The sequence below is a fragment of the Panthera pardus genome, unplaced genomic scaffold (genome assembly GCF_024362965.1).
Source record: "Panthera pardus isolate Hobbes unplaced genomic scaffold, ASM2436296v1 HiC_scaffold_8, whole genome shotgun sequence".
NCBI classification, from domain to species: Eukaryota; Metazoa; Chordata; class Mammalia; order Carnivora; family Felidae; genus Panthera; species Panthera pardus.
In genome coordinates, this window is record NW_026527013.1 from 145,848,181 (window position 1) to 145,870,198 (window position 22,018).

Sequence of the window (22,018 nt, forward strand, 5' to 3'; positions counted from 1 at the left end):
GAAAGGGAAGATTTAAGCAGCATCGGTTCTTGTCTGTCTTCCCCACCGGATGGTCAGCATCTTGTGGCAGGGGCCATTTCGCATTCATCTCCGTATTTCCGGCGCTTAGCGCGCATTGTAGGTCCCTTTCACGACCCTGTTAATCGGACCCCACTAGAAATGTACCCTGGGTTGCGCCACATGTTTCGATGATAGCCCATACGTGGTGGTTCCTCCTATGTCTGGTTGGCGGCCCCTGGCTCCCTGTGCAATGTTAGGTGCCGGGTGGGCTTGGCCGGGCTCGGCGGGACTGGCCTTTTGCGATTCGTGTGCTGGGCTGCGCTGTCTGCCGCGGAACGGCCTGCGCGGGTGGGTGCGAGCGGAAAGAGAGGCCTGCAGCGCCCCCGCTGGAGGGAGCCGGCACTGCTTGGGCTGCCTGGCTCGCTCGCAGCCCGCGTGCGTTCGTCAGAGTTTAAGTTTACAGCCAGAAAAATGAACACAGACACTGTGATTCTCTACACTTTTCTTTTCAAAGGCATAATATATGCCTTTTAAAGGATTATCGATGAAGAAAAAAATTCCCTCCTTCTTTCCCGTACCACTGGCGTCCTTGCGTTGTGATTCAGTCGGCATTCTAAAAAAGGGGAGTTTTAGTCGCATAAAGGCGAAGATCATTATTTCTGGTGCTGTACCGGCCCTTGGCTGGGAGCGGGTGCCGAGAGAGGGCTGCGGCGGGGCTCTGGCATGCGGACCACGTAGCGCTGCTGCAAAGGAAACGTGCCTGGCGCCGCGGCCATGGCCGCGGTTGAGCGAGAGAACCCAGACTTCTCCCCAAGTTTTGCCCTTTTTGCTTCCTAGCCACCACCCCCCGAATTAGCTGATGAGATTGGTAGGAGGTCCTGCAGAGCTTATTGTTTCCTAGACATTTGGTTGTGTCCTTGATGGTTACCCACAGCTCGGGACCTGCGAGGTGTGGGGCACTCGAAGACCACTGCTCTGGACGGAACCCATGCCTCGGGCGTGGTATAGACCGAGAGCAGGCACCACAGCTGGCCACCCTGAGCCCCACCACACCTGAGGTCGAGGGGCCACCTCTGGGGTTGGGGAACCTGTGGGTGGTGGTCCACGGGTGGGGGTGTACGTTCGGGTTTCAGAGTCTGCCTTTTCCCGTGGCGTTAACTCGCCAGAGGAGAATTTCTGCTGCGGAACCTGGAGCTCAGAGTTGGGGGGGGGGGGGGCGGCTTGTGAAGGAGCAGCGGAGTGCTGGCGGGGTCGACAACCCTAAAGGTGCCCCCTAGAGGAGCTGCCGTGAGAAGAAAGTTCCATCCCTGCGGCGGCGGCAGGGCTGCGGGGAGGGCTGGTGGGGCGAGGCGTTGGCTGCGGCGGGAGGGGCACTGCGGCGCGGTGGGCGGACCAGGGGCGGGGCGCGGGTGGGCTCTAAAAGTCGGTGCCCACTCGCTCGGCACTGCCGCGGCAACCAGCGCCTCTCCGTCCTTCCTCTGCGGCAGCCGCGCCTCGGGCAGTGCCGCAGCGCACTCCCGGGTGGCCGCTCGCTGCTTGCCGCGGCCGGCGCCGCCCTCGCGGGCTGTAGGCTGCGCCTTGCCGGCCGGCCGGCCCTGGCCTGCCGGCGCGGGTGCTGCGGCGCCCGGTGCTCCAATCCCGTGTGCCGGGCGGCATGGGATAAGACGCGGCCATGGTGCGCCGAGATCGCCTCCGCAGGTGGGTGCGCGCGGCCGGCGCGAGGGGGTGTGGCTGGCTCAAAGCCGCCGTCCCGGAGAGGGCGCGGGCCAGCTGGTGGGGATGTGCGTGTCCGTGCCGGGGTTGCCGGACCTCGACTCCCGTGAGGGAAGACCCCACCCGGGCTGGTGGCGGGGGGGGGGGGGGGGGCGGGGGGGCGCGCCTGCCTGTCCTCTGAGCCCTGTCTGCCTACTTGGGAGGGGATGTCACTCCTGCACGCAGTAGAATGTGCCGGGCTGGAGATCTCCCAGATTTGGTATTTCTAGACCCTGGGATCGCTCGGATGCGATTTAGGATTTGTAGACCCCAGCGTTGCCGTGGCGTCATTTAGGATTTGGGGACCCCGGCGTCACCCTGGCGCGATTTAAGATTTCTAGACCGCGGCATCGCCCTAGGGCGATTCAGGGTTTTCAGACCCCGGCTTTACCCTAAGACTCTGGGATTTTTAGACCCCGGCCTCGCTCTGGCGCGATTGGCGCTCTAGGTCTTGGTATGGCTCAGATGCGATTTAGGATTTTGAAACCGGGCATTGCTCTGGCGCGATTTAGAACGTCTAGACCCTGGTGTCGCCTTGGCGTGATTTAGGATTTTTAGACCCCGGCGTCACCCTGGCGCGATTTAAGATTTCTAGACCCCCGCATCATCTTGGCGCGATTTAGTATTTCGAGACCCTGGTATTGCTGTGGCGCAGTTTGGGATTTCTAGACCCCGGTATCGTTGTGGCGCGACTTAGGATTTGAAGACCCTGGTATCGCTGTGGCGTGAGTTGCTGCGTAGGTGTGACTAGAACTTGCAGTACCGTATCACCGAGGCGTAAGTATTTTTCGGATTTCAGTAATGAGAAGCCAAGCGAAAATGATCACTTGACCAAACTGTCCTAATGTTACACGTGAATTGTTTGCATTGGTTTACACAGTTCACAGTCTCAGCGCGATGCCTTAAGGTGGCAGATTTGGTGGTTTTAAATGTATGTTTTCCTCTTTATGAGACGAAGAATTCAAGGCTCGTAGAGGTTATTAATTTCCAGAAGGTTTGCTCCTGGGGTTTGCAGGATTTATACTTTTGACTCGTGGCTCATTAAGTAATGGAGGTTTTGGTCAAAAAATGTTTAACCCGTTTTGGCTACTGACTGCCAGATTGTCTCCCTGCTAAAAATCCTAAAACGTTGTTAGAGGCATTTTTACGGAGGTATGAAACCAGAAAACGGCTTCCTGAAAGGTTGCCTCTTTCCTTTCTTGGAGTAAAAGAGGAGGTGTAGAGGGTGGAGGTGTCCGGGAGTGGAAAGTATACGGTCGTTGTCCCCCCCCCCCCCCCTCCCCCCCCGCCCCCTGCAGCCTTCTGCTTGCTCCTCTAGTAGCCCCTCCCTGGCTCTGTGCTGAGTCATTGCAGATATGCGTCTGCTGGAACCCCTGAATGAATGAGATGAAGAAGCCCGGGTTGGGGCGGCTGGGGGGGGGGGGGGGTGGCAGTGATGAAATGTATGAGCTGAAGTACAGGACAGATGATAGCTAAACCTGATGCCTTTTGTCATCTCATTTTTCAAGGAGGTACTGGGTTGTAGCCTGCCACTATTAGGGGGTGAAAATTGTGATGATAATTATCATGTTTGCGGGCACTTTTTGGAATCATAATATTAACTTGAAAGGTGCAACCAAATCATTGGGTCTGTTTTATGGACAGCTACTTTGGAGGAAGAAAAAAAAAAAAAAAAAGACTGCCCTAAGTGATGCCTAAAAAAGAGAGATGCTGCTCAGATTTTTTGAGGGATTTTTTTTTTTTTTTTAACCACTGTGGAACCACAGTCTTATTTATTTTAGAGTTAAAAAAAAAAAAAAAAGCATTTTGTGAGTTGGATCAGTTTGTGATGCGTAGGGGTTGTGTCCAGTCTGCACGTAATATTGGTGGAAGGGTATGTGTACTCGCACAAAGCTGTCTCCAGTGGGGCTTTAACAATCGGGTTCCCTAATTTGTAAGCTCTGTTTTCTTGACAACTCCTACTTTAGTTTTAGAAAGTATTTCCAATCTGGTTATTTTGAGAGCACTTCCATTCTACTGCTAATTCTTTCCCTGGCGACTATTCGAAGTCATAAGCTAGAAACAGAACTATTCCTAATTCCCGTTTAGCACTCATCATTGTGGATAGACTGACCTGGACCTTTGAAGTCCTGGGCATGAGAAGGTTGGGTATGCAAGCCAGCCCTTTCTTTCCAGAGACCAAAGCAATTTCCAGATGTTGGGTATGAGCTCTGCCTTTTTTTTGTTTTGTTTTGTTTTTTGAGGTGTGTGCAGGGTGGGAGGTAGCAGTCCTAAAAAATTAAATAAATGGGAGCTTCCTCAAGAGTCTGCCCAGTAGAGCAGAAATATAATCTCCTGCCCTGAGCTCTCAGGAGATTAGATACTGTGGGTCATGACAAAGCTGCTTATGTTGGAATACGCAGTGCACCGAGGTTCCTACGTTCACAGACGGTTTACCTGGAGCCGTTTCTCAGCACAGATCGAGAGAGCAGTGCCAAGTGGGGCTTCACTGGGGTCAGAGAATTGATAAATAGTAAAAAAATTAAAAACGGCTCTCTGCTTTAAGGACAGAGGCTACTACGACATGCTTTTTAAAAAATCATTAGTAAAAAACTACATCTGTGTATCTGTATGTAACACTTTACTGGTTGGGGGGGGTAGAGCTTATCGTGTCAATATGAAGGAAATCATTACTGTTTTCTGGGGAAGCTTTGATAAAAGTCAGTGAAAAGGGGCACAATACTTCTTTTGACTTCACATAAAAAAACCTCTTCTCGTCTGGGGAAAAGCACAATGGGAGGAAGGAGAAGCACACTGAGGGATTAAAGTGGGAAGGAGAGGGGGAAGAGTACGTATTAAAATAATATATTTTTTCCTAGAATGGTGAGCAGTTATGGTGACTGCGTAGCAGGCAGAGGTGTGCTTACGTTCTTCTGGGTAAACTTTCTGCCGTGCGTCATATGGAGGGCCAGGCAGTCGCTGCACGGTACAGAGTTTTCCCACCCCATCTTACCGATCTGGGGCTTGTTGAAGCATGTGCGGTTCGTCCGACTGCTTACCTCGGGTCTCTGGTTTTCCTACAGGATGAGGGAGTGGTGGGTGCAGGTGGGTCTGCTGGCTGTGCCCCTGCTTGCGGCCTACCTGCATATCCCACCCCCCCAGCTTTCCCCTGCCCTTCACTCCTGGAAGTCGTCAGGCAAATTTTTCACCTACAAGGGACTGCGCATCTTCTACCAAGGTAAGACGAGGGCCGTTGGAGCCCCCCGCATGTACAGATCCCATAGGTCCCACTGAGGTACTCATTTTGTGTCCATTGGTCTCTGTTGCCCTTCAGTGATGGCGGGGAAAAGCCCCATTTTCTGGGCAGTGTGCTTGAAGGAATGAACTAATTCCCCTCATCAACTCCATAGCAGGGAAGCTCAAAGAAAACTGCTGGGGGGGGGGGCGGGGGTGGTGGAATTAATTTCAGTTTCTGTAGAACTGACTTCAGTATAATTTTTCTTCATAGCCTCATTTGTATTGATAGATATTGGTTTTCTCTTTTGAGCGCCCCTAGTGTCGGGTAATATAAACGGTATTCCGCAGACCTACCGTTGGTTCTGTTTCCCTCCGTCCCTGATTTCATTTTATTGTGTTCTATAAAGATTGTTTGTTGCATGCATAACTAAATGCGATTTAAGCCTTATACCCTTGTATAAATTAATTTGCTGATGATAATTATTGTTATGACTGCTACTTGTCAAGTAATTATCATATGCTAGTCATTGGATTAGGTTTTCAATCTCCATTATTTCGTTTAATCTTTACAACAGTACTTGGATATAGGCGCTATTAACCCCTTTTATAGGTAAAGAAATTGCGAAACAAGATTGGGAAAGATTTCTTTTGGGCGGGGGTCAAGAGCAATAACGAAAAATGTTTGTCATAAACCGTTTTTCATTATTGCTCCTGACCTCCTCTCATTTGCTGTATTCAATTAAGTAAGTATATAATTTCCTCTATACCGGTCATTTAATTGTTTCTAGTTTTTTAATGTCTCACATAGTCAATGTTGAAGGGAAATCTTCATGTATATGTTTAACATATTTATTTTTTCCATATATTTTCAAACTATACTACTTGTAAAAGGAATGATTTTATTTGCATGGATTCTCAAGAATTTTTCTTTAATTCTCAAGAATGTTTTTAATTGCTTTTGATTAAATTATTTTTGCAAACCTTCTCAAATCTCATGCCACTGGCAGTATGCATGAATGTGTCCATTTTAAATCTAATACTTTTAACAAGACCTTTCCCTGTTTAAACGTTTGACTAATTTAAAAGATGCCTGTGCATTAAAAAATGTTCATGTCTGTATTAATATTTTTTTAGACTTGTTAGAACTTTTAATAGTTTGAGCAGTATGCTTTTGATACTGGATTGGGTCTCCCCTGGGGGAAATAAAAGTGCTGGACAAATAGGATAAACTAAGGTGTTCACCAGGTTGAGGAAGAGTTGCTATATTTCAGAGAATTTTTGTGAGGCCATTAATAAGGTACAAAAAATCTGTAGTGTTTATGTTGTGATGGTATACTTCTAACTGTGCAAGTTTACTTTTTACTGTGAAAAACAATTTACATATTGGTAATATAAAGAAATGGGGAAATACTTTAAAAAACCTAAGTGAAATTAAGCAGATTGCCTTCAAGTATTTTCATATAAAGTGTGCTATTGACAAGTTTTTAATATACAGATGAAAAGAGAATCATCAAATGCCTGTTTTTACGTAAAGCAGTAAGCTTGCATTTTAAAAATGAATTTATTTTTATTTCATTAATTTAGGCAGGGTTTCTTGTCCTTTATGCCAGATTATGTAGATTTTAATATTTTCAAGATTATTTTTTAAGGCAGCCAGCCTAACTGATTTCTTTCCTTTTTCCCAGACTCTGTGGGTGTGGTTGGAAGTCCTGAGATAGTTGTGCTTTTGCATGGCTTTCCAACATCCAGCTATGATTGGTACAAGGTAATGAAATCAGATTTCTAGATCCTACTATATCTTTAAAAATCCAAAATCAAGGACTGTGTTATCAGGACTGCAGGGTTCTTAGCTATTTGAATTGCTTAATAAAACAGGATTAAATGTAGAACTGTTTCTCATGTACTGTAAGAGAGTAAAAAACCCTTTGGTGATCTGGAAAGGATCATTGACAAGTTAAAAATGCTCGAGTTTTTCCCTGAATGGAGATTACGAGTAAACCAAGAGGATCATCTGTGGGCCTGTGGTGGTTTCATGAGATTTTTTTATCAAAGTCTGTTAAGTCAAGATGGGGATGAAGCTCTTGTACTGTAGGTTCGAAGAGCAGAGGCGCAGGATTACAAAATCCAGATCCTCTTTTTCGTTCTTGTAGATTTGGGAAGGTCTGACCCTAAGGTTTCATCGAGTGATCGCCCTTGATTTCCTGGGCTTTGGCTTCAGTGACAAACCGGTAAGCGGCATCTAGATGGGACCAGTGTTTTTTTTTTGGTGGAGGGGTGGTGTTGGGACAACAGAGGGTCAGGCTGGCAGACAGATCAGCACTCATGACGTCATCCTGTATATCTGGGCTTTCTTCCCCTTAGAGACCACATCACTATTCCATATTTGAGCAGGCCAGCATTGTGGAGGCTCTTTTGCGGCACCTGGGGCTCCAGAACCGCAGGATCAACCTTTTGTCTCATGACTATGGAGATATCGTTGCTCAGGAGCTGCTCTATAGGTCAGTGAGGTCATAGACTTCAGTACTGCTCACAGGTATCACTGGTTTAAAATGCTGGGAAAAATAAATTGTTCCTGGATTCTTTCTAGTCCTTCTCCCTCTTGGGAGTTTGTCTTCGGCTGCTGCATTGGTGTGTGTCCACTGAGTTAGATGTGTGTTTCCCTCACCCATTTCTAGGTTCAAGCAGAATCGATCTGGTCGGCTTACCATAAAGAGTCTCTGTCTGTCAAATGGAGGTAACTGCCGTGGTGGTGGGTGGAAAGTGAGGTGTAGCCTCAAAGGGCCACATGTAGATATCATGTCGACATCTAAACAGTAATCTCATGATATTGCAGGCAGACATAATTACACCAGAGGATCTTGACCTTTCTTATGCCACGAACTACGAAATCTCTAATGAGATTTATTGACTCTTTCTCAGAATGTTTTTAAACATAGAAAATAAAACAAATAGGATCACGAAAGAAACTAATCGTATCGACAAACAGCTAATAGAAAGCTGCGTTACAGTAACACGTGTTTCTTTGTAAATGCATCGCGCAGCAAGATCTGTGGGGAGGTCTAGCAACAACCACGGTTGGTCGTGAGGAGAGCACTGGCTGCAGTGGGTTATGCAGATAGTTGTGATGGAACCACAGGCGCTCCTGATACCCTGTGGTTTGTTCCAGAAACTCTTAATCTTTCAAAAAATGTTTATTTTTATTTATTTTGGAAAGAGAACCCCAAGCAGGCCCCGTGGTTGACAATGCAGAGCTCCATCTCACAAACAGTGAGATCATGACCTGAGCTGAAATCCAGAGTCAGATGCTCAACTGACTGAGCCACCCCAGCGCCCCCCAAAAACTCTTAATTGATGGTAATGCCAGGTTTCACTTAGAAATTACTGAACCTTTGCTTCAGTCTTTTGGAGGGGGTTCTTTTTCCTTGTGTGCCATTGAGCCTGACTTGTAAGTCCATGAATATCCAGATGTCCCCTGAATACCAGAAGGGCAGATTCGGACGGGAGTCTCTCCCTTTATCAGTGATGCTCATGGCTTTCTCTCATTGACTCTGGAGAAAAATGGAAAAGGAAACTCTAGGTTTTTTGGTTCCCTGCCCCCCCGTCCCAGGGACCTACAGTTCCTGAAAAAAAACCACTGGTTTCTTTTGTAGCCCAAATCACTAACAATACTAGGTACTGTGAAGAATGGAAAGAAAGGCCAAGGGAAGTCAGGCTCAGTCAGCTTTATGGATGATCACATACATTAGCTTTCCCCTGTTTCTCTACTCTTACAATGGGGAAAGTAATCCCAGCAGGACAGAATCTGACCTGTTAAACAGAGAATTCCCTGGAGAAGTAATTAGATGAAAGAACTAAGTTTTGTTTATTTTATCGTTTCTGGCAATAAAGGCCCCAAATGTAATAGTAAATCGGGAGATAGTCTCCGATAATGAGCCTGTGTTTGACTTAAAATTGTTGGTAAATAACTAACATGAGTCTCTTCTTCTCCTATAGGTATATTTCCTGAGACTCACCGTCCTCTCCTACTCCAAAAGGTTGGCTACTCCAGTGACAAAATTTTGAGTGTTGTTTTTTTTTTTAACGTTTATTTATTTTTGAGACAGAGAGAGACAGAGCATGAACGGGGGAGGGTCAGAGAGAGAGGGGGACACAGAATCTGAAACAGGCTCCAGGCTCTGAGGTGTCAGCACAGAGCCCGACGCGGGGCTCGAACTCACGGACCGCGAGATCGTGACCTGAGCCGAAGTCGGCCGCTTAACCGACTGAGCCACCCAGGCGCCCCCAAAATCTTGAGTTTTTAAGATTTATACCAACATAAATAATGCTAGGACCTTTATAAGGGCCATACCTACTGTAATGGGCTGTAGTTAAAATGCTCTCCTCAGGAATTTACATTAATAAAGTTAGTTTTTTCCTTCTGTATCCGCAGATACAGCAACGGAAGCAGTTTCTAGGTAAAGCCTCCTTTCTGAGAAGAAGAGATCAACATATACTTGGAGAAATACAGCTATCTAGAGATTTGTGTCATTAGCATGTTGTCTGAACAGATCAGATCCTAAAGTTGAATACATCAGTTAGAAATCTTAGGGATTTCGTGAAGCGTAGAAAGGTAATCTTAAAGGGAACCACAAATAGGTTTGCCTTCCATGAGAGAGCAGGTAGGCAAAACAGAAGTGAGAAGCCAGTAAGGAAATGTTTCAGTAGAAGGACATTTGGCTTAAGTCCTTTTTAAATTCCTAATATGAAACTTCTGTCCTGGTTAGTGGTTTTCTTTCTCTAAATTCCTGATTTTTACCTCTTTACCTACAGCTCCTCAAAGATGGAGGCGTGCTGTCACCCATCCTGACACGATTGATGAACTTCTTTGTATTCTCCCGAGGGTAAGTCATTATTGATTCGCTATAGCCTGGGAACAATGTAGTGAAAAGTTGCCATTAAAATTCTGGGCCAGGGTTTGAGATTTTAAAACACAGATGTTGGCCATTTGCCAGGGAAGCGGTAGAAGGGATTCACAAATCAGTTAAGGGTCAGACTCTGTGACCTGTGAGGTTCCAGTCATATTTAACATTCTGGATTCTTTAACATTCACCTGTGTCTTTCTGCTCTTTCGGGCTCTTTCAGTCTCACCCCAGTCTTTGGGCCGTACACCCGCCCCTCTGAGAGTGAGCTGTGGGACATGTGGGCAGGGATCCGCAACAATGATGGAAACTTAGTCATCGACAGGTAAGAAATAACAACACTTTCTTTTGGTTTCCAGAGAAGCTCTGTTTTTGGCAAGTGGGGAAAGCTGTAGGATTCCTCGTTCTGTTCCTCGCTAGCTTGTTCCCTCTCACGAGGGGGTCGGTTATGGTCTGTGAGGGAAACGAGAAAGTCCTGCGCTGAGAAGGAAGAAGTGGAGAATAGTGAGCCCTGAGCAGAAGGCATGTGGTACGGAGTTTAGATAAACAGCCGCAAATTCTAATGCTAAATCAGTAACTGGCCAATTGAGTTTAGCAAATCCTACTTTGGGCTTTTTGTTAATATTAAAATGCTTCAAAATGTCTAATCACAGTTGTGAAAGGAGCCTAGTACCTCTCAAAGTACAAGTCTCTTCCTTTTTCGTATCTTTTCCATTGCAGCAGGGACTGAGAGGGAGAGCTCTCTGTCTTGTACAAAGCATCCTCAGGCCGCGTTCAAGTGAGAATGTAGCGGCTTTCGTTTTGGGATGCCTTTGCCTTCCTGTAACAGTAAAGATTTCTTGTCCTACTCTTGCTGACTTACCTGTCCTGTAGTCTCTTACAGTACATCAACCAGAGGAAGAAGTTTAGAAGACGCTGGGTGGGAGCTCTTGCTTCTGTAACTATTCCCAGTGAGTATTTCTGTATTATGTTTTGATAGGAATACTGAGGGACTATGGAGCTAAAATAATTGCCAAAATTAGCAAATACACATACAAGACACCCAGCCAAATTTGAATTTCATAGAAACGGCAAGTACTTTAGAATAAGTATGTGCTTTGCAGTATTTTGACATCTTTATAACCCCCCCCCCCCCCCAAAAAAAATCATCATTTCTTACCTGAAATTACATTTAACTGGGCATCTCTTATTTAACCTGGCAGGCCCTACTCCCAGCATCTGGACACCAGTGACACGAGTTGTAGAGCGAAGTGTGGAAAACAGGGAGATGCCACTGCAGAGGTAGCTGGGGTCACTGTCAGGAGTGGGAGTTGGGCCGGCTCTCGTGCTGGGCCTCGTCAGCGGCCGCCACGTTAAATGCCGAAGTGCCGCAACAGAAGGCGGTTTAGATACTAATTGAGAGGCTGGAGGTGTCTTGGGCTCACGTGTCTGTTCGTTCTTACAGATTTAAAAAGAAAAAACTCAGTGCAGTGTCTCATCCATAGTAGCTGGTGCCCAAGATTTAAAACGTCAGCGGTCAGTTATAACTGAAGAGAGGGACCTAAATAATGATGGTATCCTGGATTCATAGGAGGAGGACATGCACAGTGTGGCTTAGTCCCCTCGGTCCAGGCACAGAAGAGCTGGAGGAGGGACTGAATGGCTGTGTACAGGAGAACTGTCCCAAACGGACTGTTAGGCTTATTCCCAGGAGCTCCTTATAACCTACTCATTAAAAGAAGCTAGATTTTCTAAGCATAACATTAAAAAAAAAATTTGTTTTAACATTTATTTTTGAGAGAGAGGGAGGGAGAGCCTGCGCGGGAGAGGGCCAGAAAGAGGGGTGGAAGCAGGCTCTACGCAGTGAGCACGGAGCCCGACACGGGGCTCAAACTCACAAACCAAGCGGAAATCAAGAGTCGGCCGCTTAACTGACTGAGCCACCCAGGCACCCCTAAGCATAAAAATTTTTTTTAAAAACATATTTAGAGACAAAAAATAAACAAGTGGGACTTCATCAAACTAAAAAAGCTCTGTATAGGTAAAGAAACCAACAAATGGGAAAAATGTTTACAAACCATGTATCTGACAAGAGGTTAACATCCAAAATGAATGAAGAATGTGTATACTCAATAGCAAAGAAACAAATAAGCCGATTAAAAACTGGGCAAAGGACGCGAATAGATACTTCTGCAAAGAAGGTATAGGAAAGGCCAACAGGTACATGAAAAGAGTTCAACATCACTAGTCATTAGGGAAATGCAAATTAGAACCAGAATGAGGTATCACCTCACACCTGTTAGAATGGCCATCAGCAAAAAGACAAGAGACAGTAAGTGTTGGTGTGGATTTGGAAGCAAGGGAGCCCTTGTGCAGTGGTGGTGGGATTGTAAGTGGGGACGGCCACGGTGGAAAACAGTATGGAGGCTCCTCAAAAAAATGAAAACAGAACCACCATACGATCTGGCAACTCCACTCCTGGGAATACATCCAGAGGAAATGAAAACACTTAAGTTGAAAAGGTTTCTGCACCCCTGTGTTCATAGCTGCGTGGTTTATGATAGCCAAGACATGGAAACAGCCTGCGTGCCCATCTATCAATGAATGGATAAAAAAGCTGTGATATATATGTATGTATACAGTGGGCACTATTCAGCCATAAGGCAATCTTCCTATTTGTGACAACGTGGATGAACCTACAAGGCATTATGCTAAATGAGAGAAGTCAGACAGAAAGACAGATACTGTATGATCTCACTTATGGAGATCACACTGTGGAATTTAAAAAAACTCCCCCACACTCAGAGGACAAGAGATTGGATCTGTGGTTACCAGAGGTGGGGTGAGGGAGAAGCTGGAGGAAAGTAGTCAAAATGTACAGACTTCCACTTACGAGTAAGTACTAGGGATGTGACGAACAACATAATGACTACAGCCAACAAGAAAGTTGTTGAGAGAGTAGATCCTAAGAGTTCTCATCACAAGAATTTTTTTTTTCTTTTTCATCGTATCTATACGAGGTAGATGTTAACTTGTCTCAGTAATCATTTCACAAAATACATACACCAAATCGTCATGATGTATGTATGCTTTAAACTTAAATAGTGACGTATGTCCATTATTTCTCAATGAAGACTGGAAAAACAATTTTTTTGAAGGGGTAGGAGAGTACATTTGAGACCTTTAGTAATTCACTCCTCTTCTCTTTCCTAGTTCATTTTATCTATGGGCCACTGGATCCCGTAAACCCCTATCCAGAGTTTTTGGAGCTGTACAGGTGAGTCTCCCTCAGGGGTCTTTGTTTTGTTCCTGGCGACAGTGGTGAACAGGATAGCCACTGTCTCTGCCCTCACTGGCTGTTCATCTAGGAAACACATAAAAAGATGAATTGGGGAATCTTATTTTCGTAAACGGAAAGATGAAAAAATTCAGGTTTACGTTGTCTTGATTTACATGGCCTGTTTTCACTGTCATGGCTACCACATGCTCCTAGGTGTACAGGTAGGAAAAGCTGTCATGTGAACCAAGGAACGGAAGTAGATCTGTTTTAAATGTTTGCTTTAGTCTGACTGTAAAACTCCTCGACCTCAGCTGAGCAGACTGTAAGGAGAGCTTGAGAAGAGTTCACTGTGGAAAAGTGCCTTCTCCTTGGTTGTTATTTTCTCTAGGTGCTTAACTTACTCAGAAGGTGTTGGAATACGAAATCTTGATTATGTCACATGAGACTGTCCCATACCTTCACACGGCCTAGCAGAAACAACCCAGTAGTAAATAGTGTACATTTAATTCTAAACAGAATGCCCCCCCCCCCCCCATCTCCGGCCAGGGTTAAGGAAGGCCTTTTGTTATCTTTACTTGGACGGTTAGTTTCTGAATGGCCCACTCGTTTGATGCCTCATGCTTCTCTAAGGAGCTGGAAGTCATCCTGCCTGGGCAGGTGTTGCAAAGTGTTATATTTTCAAGTTGTTGTCTGTTGGGTTATGAACAGTTAAGAACTAGTCTGCTTATGTCATAAATGGAATTGGCAGGTTTACCCGCCTAAGATACAATTCCAAAGTAGAAGGTGAATAAGCTCTTTGTTGGTTCCTTCCAGTGTGGTATGTCCGTAAGGGCATTTACTGGGGCTGCCCACTGGCTTGCATCCCTCCCCTCCCTCCAGCCTCAAGTTCACCTACATGCTGTTCTCTTCCACTAGGAAAACGCTGCCGCGGTCCACAGTGTCGATTCTGGATGACCACATTAGCCACTATCCACAGCTAGAGGATCCCATGGGCTTCTTGAATGCATATATGGGCTTCATCAACTCCTTCTGAGCTGGAAAGAGTAGCTTCCCTGTATTACCTCCCCTACTCCCTTACCTGTTGTGTATTCCACTTAGAAAGAAATGCCCAAAAGAGGTCCTGGCCACCAAACGCTATTCTCTCACAAAAGTCCACCTGACTCACTTGTGATCAGCATATAGTAAAAAGCCCACGGAAGCTCTGGCTAAGGATGGCCCGAACAGTCCACCTCCCATTCTTCTAACATCTGAGCGAGTGTATGGACTTGCCTTTGTCTTTGTGCTATCAGAAAATTCTGATGAGCATGACTACTCACAGATTCAGAAAGACAGACATTTTTAAAGTCTTTCTGACAATTCTGTGGACTTTTCTGGAATGTTTAGAATTGCTAATTTCTGGCCCATCCTCGGTTGGAATCCTAATGGTAAAGAATGAGGAGAGGGGGTCTCCTTACCTGTCCTCAAATGGCCGTAAGGGCACATGCTCTCATAACTTCTCTAAGCAACATGGCTTAGTGAGAGTGAGTCTCCCTTGTCATAACTTTGGATTTCGTTCCATCAGCTGCTTTTAATGATAGGCATTTTGTTGACCTAGGTTTTGGTTTGAATATGCAGTATTCTAAGTATACTTTAATACTATGATTTACCTGCACGTATTATATGTATTTTATAAGGATACTAAACCAGCAGATACTCTGGCAGAGTAGTGAACCTTATTCAACAGGTTTCATTTCTGAGTAAACTGAATTAAACCCAAACTATTTACAGAATTTCCTAAAAATCACAGGATGTTAAGGACCAGTAGCATCCTTGCCAGAGATTTACTGTTATTAGCTAATTCTAACAGCAAATGACAGTCTGACTCTTCATACCTCAGTGCTTAGAAGCATGTCCCTCCTGAGCTGGAGGGGAGGGGATCGTTGTATAGTCCAAGTTACCGTGCTGAATGTACATGGATTCCTTTTATGACGATTACTTAACTTCTCGTTGGTTGTCCTAGAGAAGCTTCCTCTTGTAGCTCAGTAATTCCTGTACTTTGTAGACAGGAAAGTTCTGAAACTTTAAGAACAAATTCTGAAAGGCCTATGCGCAAATGGTGCTGAATACGTTTTTTTTAAGCCACAGCTTCACTGTCTTAGTCAAAACAGGATGATTGAGTGATTATTTTAAATTCTTTTTTTTTTTTATTAGCAACTTGAAGTATAACGACTGAAACTGGAATAAGTGTTTATTTTCTATTAATAAAAATGAATTTTGACAAAAGTGGACTCCGGCTTCCCCTCCCCCACCACCCCTCTGGGATAAAAGCTTTCCAACATTGTCAGGAGCTTTCAGACACACATTAGATTAAAGAATGTGATGAAGTTAAGCAGCTGGGGTACAGGATAGTATTTGATTTGCAACATCACCCAAAGCTGTACTATCATACCAAAGTTGACCCAGTGTTAATTTAAAAAAAAGAAAAAAGAAATTTACATGCACAAGAACAGATATTTGCTTGATCTGCTGGCTCAGGGCCAAATGTTTAATTTGCTTCTCCAAAGAACATTAATCCTTAAAAGTCTAATTCCGGGAAATTCATGCCACTAGTCTAAAAGCCCACTGACAGTGAACTGTGCCATCAACTTCATTCATTGCCCAGTGACAGTTTATCCAACAGAAGCCAAGATAACATCTACAGGTGTTCCCTCTTTGCTTCTGACAGTCACCTGCATGGTCACTCCGTCTGCTAAGGCCAGCCTGGACCTCACCAATAAATCATAGCCACCTCTGTATACACCTGAGAGAAAAAAGCAAGGAAAACTGGCTTAAGAACTCACAAGAAGCTCTGAATAATGAACTATATCGTGCTCTGCTTGCATTTCCTATTAGTTTAGTTTAGCTTTTCTAGAGATTTGTGTTTACGGTGAGAATTGAATCTTGTGGACAAATTCTAAGCAATCTTTTATATTTCCGTGATACCAGGCACATAGGAGGTACTCAATAATACTGATTTGGAGTACTCGAAGGTGGGGAAGTGGTAGCATTGGTATGTGCGGGAGAGATTTAAGTGTTTGAGGCCAAATTTACTTCTTCAGAGAACAACGTTAAGGATACGCAAATAATTAAACAGCTAAAACAAATTATTCATATGAACAGGCCTTCAAATTATAACTCATAATGGGATAATGGAACCGTAGCAGGGCACGAGATGCCCCTGCACACCCCCTCCTATTTTGCGACCATACACAGGGAGACTCTGATGGAGGTTTCTTACCTGCCAGATAGAGGGAATGGGAATTCTTGTTCTCAGGTACTTTGTCTGACCTCTCACATGGCTGCATGCCCAGAAATGTGATGATGTTGTTGACAGCTTCTGTGTTGAGAAGATACAAGAGGGTCAGGAAGGCTCAGCCTGGGGGTCTGCCCCTGCACGTGCTGGGGATGGAAGGGGTGCCCCGTGGAGGGAGGCTACCAGACTAGAGCCCGGTTGATTCTATTAGATGATGCAGATGGGATCCTGGCCTTGGCAGTGAAACAGGTTACGAGATATTTAAAGAGTTACTGTGGAATAATAAGTAGGCCTATTAGGTTTTATACTACAATACACCGAGAGCAAAATTGTTCTCACCTTGGAGAGTTTTGGTAGAACTGAGGGCAAAGGTCTCCTCTTTCTCAAAGGTGTCTCCCACCTCTTCCCAGGCAGCAGCAAAGTTGGGCTTGAGGACTTTCTGAATATGGTCAGACACAGTCACTTCGAGATCTTCCAGCTAGTAGGTAACAAGCAGGGGTCAGTAAATGAAGGCCCTCCGGTACGCAGCCCAGACCGACGGGACTAATTAGCATGCTTTCATCATTCTGCGTTATATCCTTTGCAGGAGCCTAGGATAAACTCTACCACTAAAGTAGTTTAAGTTCCGTGGTCTGGATAAATCTGCCCACATATGCCTTCGCAAAGGAAAGCAAGAAAACAGGTCACCTGGCGGGAGCTGTATTCCGAGCCACGCCTATAGCCCCGGGGTACAAAGAAGTCAGGTTGCCGCACCTTCTGAACTTGACGACCTTCTGAACTTCACGTTCGCCAGCAGGTCGATACTTTTTAAGCTTTTCCCTACGTTCTCTGAGGGCTTTTCATTTCATGCTGTGGCTACGTTACAAGCAAACTAAAAGCTGCTAAACAAAAACGGAAAAACCCAATCCTTCACGTAAAACTCCTTGATCTCCAGGCAAATTGCGTAAGCGTTTTCATCTCTTAATCACCCCTATTTTTAAAGACCTAACAAAGTGAGTTTTGTTTTCAATCCGTCACTAAGGGGTAAATCGGAATTCTCTTTGGCAAGACACACTCCTGTCACAGAGGAGGACTGGCCCAGGTCCTCCTCGGTTGTGACCTGTTTGAGATTAAAAGCCCGTAGGTTCATGTCAGGTGCCGCCAGCAAAATGTTCTCTGCAGGCAGAGGTCACTGGGTGGTGTGAGGGTGTCAGAGTGAATCTCTGTGCCGGGAAGACTCACCACGTACTCATCATCATACCCCTCCTCAGCTGGAACCCCGGTGTCAGGGTCGCAGTCCCGGACAGTAAACTTCATGGTGCAGCTAAAGGTGCCTGCAGCTGGGGTGGAAGAGAAGGCAAGCCTGCGTCAGGGGCAGTGCAAGCCCAGGGCCTCCGTCCGTACGCAGCGCCGTGTTCTGTATTGTTACGGCTGGTGGCCCCCAAAGCAGCCTGCGGCCTGGCCAAAAGGCAGTCTCACAGAATGATTTTAAAAACCATTCCCCGCCGTACATAGACCACACCTTTCCTGTCGAAAAGTACAGAAAAGACGACCCGGGCAAAAACGTTTTCGTATCTGTATAAAGAAAGCAGCAGGGGGGATAACTGGGGACTTTTTTTGCTAGGCCTGTCAAAAGGGTCTACAAGTTGAAAAATGTGAGAACCGTTACTTTTAGGAGCTGACAAAGCAAAAAAAAAAAAAAAAAAAAGCAAAAAGCACACAGGTCATTAAATTAACACTAAGTACACCAGAGTCTCTCAATATTGTATCTTTAGACTGCGGACCAACAGGGGGTCCATAGGACACCAGAATGAACTTGCTTTAGGTCAACTTTCAACCTACAGTATAGGTCAGTAATGAGGTTCCAGTACTGGCAAAGTCAGTGTCTTAAAATGGAAAAGCAAGTGGGCCATTATATGTTTGGGGATGACTCGTAAATTCAGAAAGAAATGGAGGTAGGGGGACACATTTTTGGAAAGGGAAGTCTTCGTGAAGAAGATGGGATTTTCTGAACTGTTGGAAGAGGGGGTGATTTATTAAGTATGGATGAAAAGGCATTTAAGGATTTAATCCATGGTTTGAAAAAGGCCTATAGGTACAAAAAATACTAGAAATTGGGGAGAGTTATTTGGGGGATAGGAAGGGCAGGAAAGAAGAGACTCAGATGGAAAGACCATCTGTGACAATCTGGGTAATGGGACTTTGACCTCTCTGCTCAGTCTTTGAACTCCCTCTTTCCCGCCAAGTATGTAGTAAATGCCAATACACGCTGACATTCCACATAAAGGTGTAAACAAACATGTCAGATTGGAGTCATGACCTCTTTCTCCAAGAGTGGATTGGCTAGGAGTTAACTAGGTGTGTGTGTGTGTGTGTGAGAGAGAGAGAGAGAGGGGTCTCCTTACATGCCTGTGACGCTGCAACTCAGTGCCCGTAGGTTCTTTAAGTTTTAACGGGGCTGTGTGGGAGTGCAGGATTAACAGCCTGGGGAAATCAAAAATTTGAAGGGACGCGACAGTTTTAATAGGATCTCCAAGGCTGCAAAAGAGTCGGGCAAGCAAAGGAAGACACAAACAAAAGGCCAGAAAGGCCATGGGGCAGTTGGCAATGGTAAGAGATACGCTAATGCCTAGGTGCTGGAGGAGAATTTGCTTAGGAACTTATTTGAAATACCATGTATTTCAAATGAAGGAGACCAGATATTTTCCAACAGGCTCTGGTGAGCTGAGGCAGTCGAGATTGGAATGTTAGAAATAACTAAAGCCAGTGGTGGGAATCCTGTGAAGAGCAGGTCTGAATTCAGAGAGCGTGCTGAAAACAGATGACGGCAGCGGGCTGACCCATAGAGAAGAGTGTACCTATCAAGACCACAGAATTATTTCAGTGCAATAGGGGACTGATCAAAGAATGATTGTGGTTAAATCAAGGTAGGGTTTTCTGCAGGAGAAAGGGAAGGAGGAAGAAAGCGGAAACTAACACAGACCTAGAATGGGTCAGTTGAAGTATTTAGAAAAAATTAAGGAGAGATGGGATTATGGTAGGGACAAAGGTCGTGATCAAATAAGAATGGAGAGGCAGGGTGGACACTGAGTAACACAGGATTATATGAACCCCAGTTTGGTTCTGATTAAGCAGGGAGGCTACAGGCAAATGAACAGAAGTAAGGAAACCATCAGGAACAAGGGTATAATCACAGCCTGGGGCAAACTGCTTGGATTTTATGTACAAGTAAAGACATAAGACACTTAAGTAAGAGACACAGAGAGACAGATTAAGGAAGCAAATAAGAATGGTATTAGTAGAATGTTTCTGAAACTTCTGTGACAAAATTTTAATTAAATAATTTGGTTGATAACAAGGAGAGGTTACAGGGCATCTAAGGTGAACTCCATCCAGTAAAACCACCGGTAGCAATCTATTAACGTTAGCAGAAAGGACGACTAACACTGGGTGATGAGGAGAGGGAGTGAGGGGGGCCTTTCATGGCCAGAGAACAATGTTGAATCCGTTGCCGTAACAGAAAGATGAGAGCTTCATGAATGAAGCCAGGCAAATAACCAAAGACAGTAAGAGCAGAATGCCCTGGAGATCTATGTTACAATTCTTCTCAGAAATGAAGCTTGTCCTAGGACTGACTGAAAGGACAGACAGCTTCTGAGGAGGCCCGTGTGAAGGAACACAGAATAAGAGAAAAGGTAGATGCTGGAAACTATGTTGGGAGAGACATGTGAGTCGGGCTGGAGTGCAGGACCTCTAGGGTAGCAAAGGGCAGAGTGGAAAATTCGGGGGGGAGTGGTCAGGTCTCAACCACAGAGGAGACCATGATTCAATAAGACATGGGGTTAAGAGGACATTCCAGAAAGCTTCGCTGAAATAGTTTTAAGGCTGTGATCAATGGGGCAGAAAGTAGAGGTGGAAGGGACAGAGGTAAAACAGGCTGGCTGTAGCAGCCCATGCAGGCGGGTCTGGACTGAACTGGAAAGGAACGGGTGCAGCACAACATGTAGGAAATCCGGGAAGATGGAGAGGAGTCGGGCAGTGACTGCCAAAAATGAGGAGCAAATATGCACCAGGGAAGGTGGTGAATCCACGGAATGCTGTCTGTACAGGTGGCAGGAGGGGTGCTGAAGAGACGGTTCTTCTCAAGAACAAAAGTAGGGGGAAAAGGAGGAAAAGTGCAGAAAAGCTGCATTAAGTTGCCCTCAGAGGGAAAGGAGTCAGTAAGGAGTGACACGCTGGCTGGAAGGATGGGCAGCATTCCTGGGCCACAAGTCACGATGCAGTGAGAAGGAAAGGAGAGACTCGAAGCAAAGAAAAGGAAACGCTGTCGTGGAGGGCCTACAAGGCAGGGCACGTGAGGGACGAAGAAGGTCTAGACTGGGGCTTCTTGTCAGAGCTCGAAATGGGTTGTTGGTCACATGTTGGGCGTTGTGAGTAGAAGTATAAACAAAGCGTGAGAAGCAAGGACTTGGGTAGGAGGCAGGAGTGGACTAGCTCTTGGAGCAGCCATTTGGAGGGAAACTGGGACTTGAAGGACGTGGGTGACAGGAAAGTTGATGGAAAGCTACTGCTGGCGACGTTCGAGATAACCAGGCTTGACTTGGTTGAGCGGTTCGTGCTCTGGGGACCGCGGGAAGAGGATGAGGGAGCACATCTGGGGAGAAGTGTCCTGCACCCATTCCTTCTGTGGAGAGATGGCCCGGCCGGGTATCATGGTTTCTCGTGCGCCGTGCCATTCAAGTTGGTCGCTCTTTGAAGCTACATGCCGTGGGAGGAGTGGCTAAAAGCGACAGACACTCCTGGGCAGACCTGTGGGAAAACAGCACGGGGCAGGAAGGGAAGAGAAGCTGCAGTCTAGACGCCAAGAAGGGAGGGGATTGAAGGTGTGGAGTGGAGTAGGAGGCGTGAAGAGGGAACGACACCAGAGGGCCACTGCGAGGGCACCGGGAGACAGCAGAGGTGCATACGAAGCACAGAGCTGTGAGCCAAGCTAGGTGACCACCCAAGGAGATGCGCCGTGGAGACGGAGTGTAGGAACCGGGGTCGTGAGGGAGTGCCACGTGGGACTCTTCCTCGAAGCAACAGTGTGACCAACGGAGTGGAAGGTTAAAGACGGACAGATGGATGTCAGCCGTGGCCAGTGGCCGGGGTCCTGGGAAGGTCTGGGCCGAACAGAGGGGACCGGGGGAACGGCACGGGCGAAACAAGGGGGATCGAAGAGAAGACAGACACCCGAATCCATGGGAAACGATACAAAGACGGGAGCTAAAAAAGCCAGCGGCTGTGTAGGTAACGGAGGTGCTCCTGGAGGGCCGGGGGGAGGAGTCGGAGAGCCTGCAGAAGAGACGGGGGCATCTGAAGATCCGCAGGTTTGGGCTGGAAGCGTAGGGTACCACGCTGACTCAAAGAGGAGAGAGACGGAGACGATGTCAGGGGACAGCTGCTGGAGGGGCAGTTGGGGGCAGTGGAGTGGCAGGGGCAGACATGGTGAGGAACAGAGTTCCCCAGAAGGGGAAATCCTGTAAGGTCTCCTAACGGGTCTGTTTGGTCAAGTGGGGGGGCCTTGAAGCCAGACCGAAAGCAGTACGTGTGACGACAGGAGAACAGGGCCTGAGAAGCGGCGGGAAGCTTTAGTGAGGAAGA

At 46.3% G+C, this 22,018-nt stretch overlaps 2 protein-coding genes across 4 annotated transcripts in view; one reads left to right on the plus strand and one right to left on the minus strand.

Annotated features, from left to right (window-relative positions):
* Positions 1-1,440: 1,440 nt before the first annotated feature.
* On the plus strand, positions 1,441-15,595 carry MEST (mesoderm specific transcript). Of its 3 annotated transcripts, none has more exons than XM_019452763.2 (13): positions 1,441-1,698; positions 4,815-4,969; positions 6,654-6,733; positions 7,119-7,196; positions 7,330-7,466; positions 7,644-7,702; positions 8,962-9,002; positions 9,778-9,848; positions 10,090-10,191; positions 10,740-10,816; positions 11,069-11,147; positions 13,059-13,122; positions 14,041-15,595. In XM_019452763.2, the coding sequence occupies exons 1-13, from the start codon at positions 1,673-1,675 to the stop codon at positions 14,077-14,079; spliced, it is 1,008 nt and encodes a 335-aa protein (XP_019308308.1). In that variant the 5' UTR covers positions 1,441-1,672; the 3' UTR covers positions 14,080-15,595. The 3 variants fall into 3 exon arrangements, with proteins under 3 accessions (XP_019308308.1, XP_019308305.1, XP_019308306.1); XM_019452761.2 differs by lacking the exons at positions 1,441-1,698; positions 11,069-11,147 and adding exons at positions 4,026-4,245; positions 4,611-4,717; XM_019452760.2 differs by lacking the exon at positions 11,069-11,147 and having other exon boundaries at positions 1,445-1,698.
* Positions 15,596-15,617: 22 nt separating this feature from the next.
* The window catches only part of COPG2 (COPI coat complex subunit gamma 2), a 114,727-nt gene continuing 108,326 nt past the window's right edge, over positions 15,618-22,018 (minus strand). The window contains exons 21-24 of the mRNA XM_019452759.2: positions 17,618-17,715; positions 16,736-16,874; positions 16,382-16,480; positions 15,618-15,904 (exon numbers count right to left, since the gene is read on the minus strand). Coding sequence (XP_019308304.2) covers positions 15,774-15,904; positions 16,382-16,480; positions 16,736-16,874; positions 17,618-17,715 — 467 coding nt within the window. The 3' untranslated portion in view covers positions 15,618-15,773. The remainder of the gene's footprint in view (positions 15,905-16,381; positions 16,481-16,735; positions 16,875-17,617; positions 17,716-22,018) is intronic.

Excerpts from the sequence above, each read along its gene's own strand:
- MEST (XM_019452763.2), top strand. The coding sequence starts at position 1,673 with ATGGTGCGCCGAGATCGCCTCCGCAG. Across the intron at positions 10,192-10,739 it reads GGAAACTTAGTCATCGACAG|TCTCTTACAGTACATCAACC; the intron begins GTAAGAAATAAC and ends CCTGTCCTGTAG. Across the intron at positions 13,123-14,040 it reads GAGTTTTTGGAGCTGTACAG|GAAAACGCTGCCGCGGTCCA; the intron begins GTGAGTCTCCCT and ends CTCTTCCACTAG.